Raw genomic sequence first — 8,077 nt, 5'->3', positions numbered from 1 at the left:
CTTTTATTACTTTGGGGGAACAATATGCTTATCATCTTCAGCTATTTCCCTTTGTGATGTTTTGCACAAGAATCTGTACTTTAAACTTGTGTGGCTCTTGGCTGTCACATCTCTGCTTAGCAAAGGCTGAGACAATTCCTTCACTCTTTTGACCTCCTCTTTGTGGTGATTGCTTATGCTTACATTGACTAAATTTCAAAAAGAAGCAATGATAATCAATGCAAATGATTTGTCCTTCACTTGTGTCTCATTATCTGGCATCTGTAGTATGTTTTAATAGGTAAAGTTGGATCTTTTTTAATTGTGCATGTTGTCTTTTTGTTATCTTTATCTCTATTAATCGGGTGCTGATTTTGACCTTTATTCTAAAGAGTGACCATGACCACTTACAGACCACTAATTTGGAAATAACTCCCACAGTAAGGAGGTTCTATCTCACTTTTTGTGGTATTATTTGGTGCTGGGCACATTCCCTGTCTCCAAACTCATTCTATGAGGAAAATATTTGTAATATATAGTCTTCTGTATTGTCTCTGAAATTTGGTTTCTTATTTATTAATTCTGAACTATATTTTCTAAAATTTTTTGGCATCCATCTCTTTGATCACTTTCATGCTGCCAACACTGAGATTTCTAGCTTGTCAAGTCTAATGCCTCTGCTTCTATTTAACCTCTTCTACAACCTTCTTTCTCACTCTTTCCTAATACTCCAATCAGATTGTCCTTGCTTATATAACACATTTCTTCATTCCTATAATTCTCAGGACACCTCTATACAAATCAGATATATGCACAATAAAGGAAAGTCTACTTGTGTATGATAGGATTTGAAATGATACTTGAAGGACACTGGGGAATCCAGGAGGTGAGGATGAGGAAGGAGAAAATTCCAGACATGGGAGGACAACTAGTGAAAACGGAGTCAGGAGAGGAGTGTCTTGTGTGAAGAATAGCAAGATGACCAGCATCGCTGGATTTAGATTAAAATATAAGAAGATTCAAAAGGTAGGAGGAAACCAAGTTATATAATACTTTAAAGACCAGAAGACATGATATTTGATCTTGTAGGCAATAGGGAGTCACAGCAACTTACTGAGTAGTGGTAATAACATGTTCAAACTTGTGTTTCATGGAGATCAAAAGTACTCAGGTTTAAAATATACTCTGTATATATTATCTCATTTGATTGTCACAGCAACCACTTAAGATGTATTATTATTATTCCTATTTTATAGATGAGGAAACAGTCTAAATGATTAGACTTGAACACCTGCATTTATACTGGATAAAAAACAAAACCTTTATTGCCCTCAGTTTTCTTATTTGTAAATGGGAATAATAGTGTTGGTTGCTTGATCTGTAAAATAATAATTTCTGACTAAGTTAAGGGCTTGCTTCATTTATGTTACTTATCTCACTTGGAATGTTTAACTTCCCTTATCCTCAAATGAACTAAAATTGGGTGATTCACTTAGAAATCTCTGAGTTCTAGGACCCTAAAATCGTGTGATTGCTTTTGAATTTTTTTTCAGTTTCCTCACAATTGTTAGTCAACATTAGAAATATCAGGGGATTCTAGTGGCACAAGCTATATAACCAAAGACCTAATTGTAGTGATTAGGGGTGAAGTGGATTGTATTTTAGTCTTCAGGAGGCTTAGAAAAAGAAATCTAAAAATATTGCTATCTTTACACCAGGGAAGGAGGAGAGGTAATTTCTTTTGGAAAATAAACTTCCAGGTAACGTCTCTTGATTGGAATGTGGGGAAATTACACCACCAAAGAAGGCTTTAAAATTTGATGCATATCATTGAACTTTGAGAACAAACCTTGTGAGAAATGGAATATTGTAAATCTAATGAGGAAAATGTTGCAATCTGATTTGAGACACTATTTCTTAGGAAAATTATGAATTTAGGACCATAGATTAAACTTTGTTTTCTTTCTTCTCCATTCCACTGTTCTTTTGCCCTCTCCTTCCTTTGCTTTTTGTCTTTTGTTTCTAATTTCTTTCTTTTTTATCTCTTCTTTCCTCTCTTGCCATTCCCCATTTGGCACTCAAAGCCTCTGATAACCTAAGTTCTCTTCTACTTTTCCAGTCTTTTTAGACCTTACTCCCTGTTATATATACTCTGTGATCCAGTCATACTGGTCTCTTAGTTGTTTCATGAACAAGTCACTTGAGTTCTTAACTGGACATTTTCTTTGGCTGTTCTGCATGCCTGGATTTATCTCTCCTCCTCATCTTTGCCTCTTGGCTTTTCTAGTGTCTTTCAAGTCTCAACTATCATTTCACCTTCTACAAGAAGCCTTTTCAAATCTCTTCTAATTCTAGTGCATTCTCTCTATTGATTATCTTGAATTCATCTTGAATATATCATGTTTATAAATAATTGTTCACATGTTGTCTCTTCTATAAGACTGCTTGAGAGCAGGGACTATCTTTTTTTTTTACTTATAATAGTATCATGGGCACAGATTGAAGATTGGTTTGGAATTGAGTAGGAAAAAAATTTCTTTATTTCCTTCCTCAGTGACTTTTGGGAAATGGAATAGTTTTTTTTAATCATTCCAAAATACTTGTTACTACCCAAAAAAAATTTCTTTAGCATTATTTTAAAAAATTATTTCCTGATGTCTTATAGAATCATTAGCATCTATTGGCCCAATTTTAAATTTTAGGATATTATTTTCTTTATTGAGCTTTTCTACTTTCTTTTTCATTTGGCCAGTTTTACTTTTTTTTTTAAAAGGAGATTTCTTCAGTGCATTTTTGTGCCTCCTTTTCCATTTGGCCAATTCTAGTTTGTTTTTGTTTTTGGAGGGGGGAGGGGATTGTCTTCTTTGGTGGTTTTATTTATTTATTTATTTTTGGTATATCTTTCCCCAAGTTGTTGATTTTTTCTTTAATTTCTTTTTCTATTTTTTCTCCAATCTTATTACTTAATTTTGTAACTCCTACTTGAGGTCTACCAGCGTTATTTGGGGGCCTACTTCTGTCATCTTTCTAAATTATCTTGGGCTGGAACATTGTTTCATCCTGTCTTTTGTTGGTTCTTTCTCTCTAGAATGTATTTTTAGGCTTTTTTTCTCTTTTCTTTTCTCCTCCCTTTCCCTTCTTTCCCCTCCCTCCTTCACTCCTTTCTTCCCACAGGATTTCATAGGTAGGAAGGTTCTGAAGCCATATTTGAGCCCAGGACCTCTTGTCTTTCAGACAGCTAGCTATCCCTGATATCATTATCTTTTTAGTACTTCTATATGATTGTAAACATTATCTTCATAGTGAATCTATACATTTATTGGATTGGGTTATTTATATTTAATGAATATCACAATCTCATAAAAACTATATAAACAACTCCCCCCCCCCCCAAAAAATTCATGGTAACACACATGGTGGCCAAAAGTAGGTAGTTAATACATGTAAGAAATGGTGTAAGAATTATTATTTACAGATAAGCCTAGAAAAGTATATATGATAGCTTCAAAGAAAAAATGAGATAATAGAAAGTAGGCCTGAGTTGTGGCAGGGAGGACCATAGGCCCTTGTACTAATGCCATCAGTTGCACATACCTTCTCAAGAACCAAGAGAACCCAGATTTTGGGATAAGAACTCACTATTTGATGAAAACTTTTGGGAAAATTGGAAAATAGTATGGTAAAAATTAGGTTTAGATCAATATCTCAAACCCTATACCAAGACAATTTCAAAATGGGAATATAACTTAAACATAAAGAGTGATGTTATAAATAAATTAGGTGAACATGGAATAGTATACCTGTCAGATCTATAGGGAAGGAAAGAATTTAAGACAAAAAAAGAGATAAATAACATTATAAGATATAAAATGAATAATTTTGCTTCTATTAAATTTAAAAGGTTTTGTACAAAGAAAACCAATGCAACCAAAATTAAAAGGGAAACAACAAACTAGGGGGAAAAAGTTTATAACAAATTTTTCTGACAAAGGTATAATTTCTTAAATATACAAAAACTAAGTCAAATTTTTAAGAAATCAAATCACTGCCTGATTGACAAATGGTCATGGGATATAAATATTTGATTTTCATATGAAGAAATTCAAGTTATCAATAATCATATAAAAAACATTCTAAATCCCTCCTGATTAGAGAAATGCAAATCAAAACAACTCTGAGGTACCACCTCACACCTAATAGAGTGGCCGATATGATTGTAAAGGAAAATAATAAGTGTTGGAGGGGATGTGGCAAAATTGGGACACTAATACATTACTGGTTGAGTTGTTAATTGATCTAACAATTCTGGAAGATAATTTGGAATTATGTCCAAAGGGCTTTAAAAGAATTCATGCCATTTGATACAGAAATACCACTACTGGTTTGTATCCCAAAGAGATAAAAAAAAAATGGAAGAGGATCTGTTTGTACAAAAATATTTATAGTTGCACTTTTTGTGATGGCAAAAAATTGGAAAACAAAGTTCCCTGATTGGGGAGTGACTGAACAAATTGTGGTTTATGATGGTGATGAAATACTATTGGGCTTTAAGAAATGATGAATTGATGGATTTCTATAAGAACTGGAAAGACCTACATCAATTGATGCAGAGTGAAATAAATAGAACCATGAGAACATTGTATACAGAAACTGAAATATTGTGAGATGATAAAAATGTGATTGACTGCTACTAAAAGCAATGCAATGATCCAGGACAATTTCGAGGGACTTATGAGAAAGAATTCTATTCACATCCAGAGAAAGAACTGTGGGAGTAGAAATCCTGGAGAAAACATGATCTATTACTTGTTTATATGGGTATATGATTTGGGATTTTGGTTTTAAAAGACTTAGAAAAATGAATAATATGGAAATAGATTTTGAGTGATAATATATGTATAAACCAGAGAAATTACTTGTCAGCTTCAGGAATAGGGAGGGAAGAGAGGAGGGAGACAGTAAGAATCAAGTAATCATGGGAAAATATTTTTTTTAATGCAAAAAAAAAAAGAACCAAGGGAAGTTGCAAGAAAAGTTCTATCCCTTCCCCATTTCCCTTCTGGTGCCTATTTAAAGACATTCTAATATACTCTGCTGCTTCTATATCCAAATATTTCTGGAAACCCGAATTTTACTTTTATCACAAAAGGATTATCCAGCAATAAATAAACATTTAAATTAAGGTGAAGAGCTAAATCCCTTCATAAATATTAGGCATTTTCCTGAAGGCGTTTAGCAATTCTCATTTTACTCCTAGGTTTTCATTCAGTAGAACTCTCCAAGTTAAGAACCATATGGACCAGCGAGGCCATTATATTGTTCCTAGGCTTCAAATAAGCTAATTATTGTAAGACATGAAAATTTCAAATCCAAGTAATAACCTAAAAAGAAATAAAAATCAATACCGGGGGCAGAAGGCGGAAGCGTAACCATGTGGAGGTCTTAACCTGAAGTGGAGAATGGCTAAAACCCGACTTGGGCCCCCCAGAGCCCCAGGGCCTGCAGGGTTAGCCCCCGGGGCCCTCGGAGGCAGCAGGGGCAGCAGAAAGGAGGGAAACAATCTCCAACCTGCAGCTGATACAGGCGAGGAAAGAGAAGAAGAAGGTAGATTCTAAGCCCAAGAACTTAGATGATCAAGAGATTCCTTTCCGACTTCAGGAAATTATGAAAAGTCGCCAAGAGATGAAAAAACATATCAGCAAAAAGAAAAGAAAAGAAGCCCAAGTGACATTCAGGCAGAAGTTTGAAAAGGAAGCAATGGGATCCCTGTCAGATGTTCCAGTTCCCAAATTCAAGCAGGGAAAAAAGGATATAGCATATGTCCACCGAATGGAACAAGAGGCCCAGCACGTGATCTTCCTCAGTGAGAACCAGGTGGAACGGAAACCAGAAAAGGAAGAAACATCTCAGCAAAAGAAATAGAAATCTCAGCGGAAGAAAGGGTTCCAGCATCGACGTTTGGATAAAGTTAGACAGCAGAAAGAGGAAAAGGCAATAGCCAACCTGGAAAAAGAACTATTTCGAGACTCTGTGAAATTTGGTGAGGTTGTCCTTCAGCCCCCAGAACTGACAGCAAAACCAAGGAAGAGCATCAGCAGTGACAAGCTTGGCAAGAAATCCCTGTTGCTGACAAGCCTCCTGGCCCCTGGCAGTGCCCCCCAGCCCTCAGCCGTCTCATTGGCTCGACAACGGATTGTGGCAGAGGAGAGAGAGCATGTTGTGCAGGCCTACAGGGAGCTAAAGAAATTCAAGCAGCAACAGTTAGAGCAAAGGCAAATCTTTAACCAAACTGAGAGGAAGCCAAAGAAACCAGCCTGAGTAAGAGCCCCAGGAATCTGTGGGACTTGACATTGGTGTCCAGGAATAACAGGGATGACTTTTCCTGGTCAGGACAGAACTTAAGCCTGCTTGGTCTCCTTTTTCTCCCTAGAAAAACTACATCTTAGGAGATAGGAAATTATAGGTATCCCTTCTACATCAAGACTTTCCCCATCACAGTTTGAAAACATCAAAGATCAACAAGATAAATTAAAGGGGAATCTGGGAGGAGTTTTGCAAGTCACAGATGACAGTGAAGGCCAACAGACAATACAGAAAAAATTCAGAAATATATAAAGCATGTGTATAGTATTACATAACATCAACATATTGACCAAATATTTAGCCCAGATTTTATAATAAGGTACCATAAACACCCTATAAAAGAAAAAAGAAAAACTTTCTTCTCTGATATAAAGGGAGGGCCAAAAAACTTTATGTGGATTTTCCAGATGACAGGAGCACCAAATCTCTAAATCCCACAATGTAGAAGGGATAGGTACTTCTTCATGGCGCAAAGTGATTCTTAACAACACAGATGCAACACATAGTATCAGGGTGCAAATCTTCACCTTTTCTGGGGACGGAAAGCTCTTAAGTGGTCCCTGGCTTAATTCCCACAGTTTATGCTATGGCTTTGATTACCTCTACCAAGAGAAATGATAGGCTGCTGGTGCTACAGCCCAAAGACAGAACTTCACTTGCATTCATTCACCTGCCAAGATATTTCCTGATTATTGCAGGCACTGCTCCAGTCTCACCCTAAAAAACTGATTAGATAGGCTGATTTGGTCCTGTATTTTTGTATCACATTGATATTGTACCTGTGAAAGGTAAAATACTGAGTGGCAGCCAAGTTTGGATATGGCCATTTGTAATTTATACCTACAACCTTGAATAGTAAAACTTGGCAATATCATGAAAAAAAAATCAATACCACCTTACAAAACACCTGAATTTAAATAATTGGTGAAAAATTATAGCTGAACTTAAATCTATAAACTAAGATGTTCATAGGTTATGAAAATGAGTTGATTGCCAATTCATATGAACCCTGCCTTCTATCTCTACCCATCATTTTGGTAACCAGGTTGTCTGAATTTCTCTTGGCCCAGAATAACAGAACTGGAGTTGAAAAAGAGGCAAACATAATAGAATTCAATGAATCAGCAAATCAAATTCAACAATATTAGCTTGTCAATTCCCCATTCTAGTTCTTTAGCTCCCTTGTTTTTCATGTTATAGTGTTATTAAAAGTCCTAAATTCAAATTTTCTTTAGTTATTATGTTACAGTTTGACTTATATTGAAATTGTAGACTGTAAAACTTTTAGATCTTATTAATTTGAATTGATTTTTGATATATATTTCCTTAATTCAATACTTGACAAGTACATTCTTTGAAACTAAATGAAAGAAATTATAAGCACTTTATTTAAAATTTATCTTTATTAACTTTATTCCTCCATTCTAACTTGTCTGAGATATTTTAGATCTCATATCTATATTCCAGTGTATTCGCCATCCCTCTCAGCTTCATGCATTCATAAACTTGATGAGCATGGAATTTAGACCTTCATTTAAGGTATTGATAAAAATATTTTTACCATCAAGAAAGGAGTCCACAGGGACTTCATTACTATATCCAGTTAGTTTAGTCCTGGGGAAGTCTAACCTTTAATGAGAGGTACTACTCCATTTTTTAAAATCCTCATTTGCTCATTAGCAAAACCTAGCCTTAGTATCTAGCAAATCTAAGGATTTCCCAAAAGAAAGAAAAT

General features: G+C 35.2%; 1 protein-coding gene across 1 annotated transcript; it reads left to right on the top strand.

Moving 5' to 3' along the window:
• Positions 1-957: 957 nt before the first annotated feature.
• Positions 958-6,986, top strand: LOC100014400 (coiled-coil domain-containing protein 137-like). The gene is given in 2 exon segments (XM_056826096.1): positions 958-1,005; positions 5,491-6,986. Coding segments are annotated over 2 exon segments (855 nt in total). The 3' UTR covers positions 6,298-6,986.
• The last annotated feature ends 1,091 nt before the right edge of the window (positions 6,987-8,077 follow it).

Source organism: Monodelphis domestica, chromosome 4 (genome assembly GCF_027887165.1).
Source record: "Monodelphis domestica isolate mMonDom1 chromosome 4, mMonDom1.pri, whole genome shotgun sequence".
Lineage (NCBI taxonomy): Eukaryota > Metazoa > Chordata > Mammalia > Didelphimorphia > Didelphidae > Monodelphis > Monodelphis domestica.
Note: the sequence above shows the minus strand (reverse complement) of the source record. Positions and strands in the feature narration are given on the sequence as shown.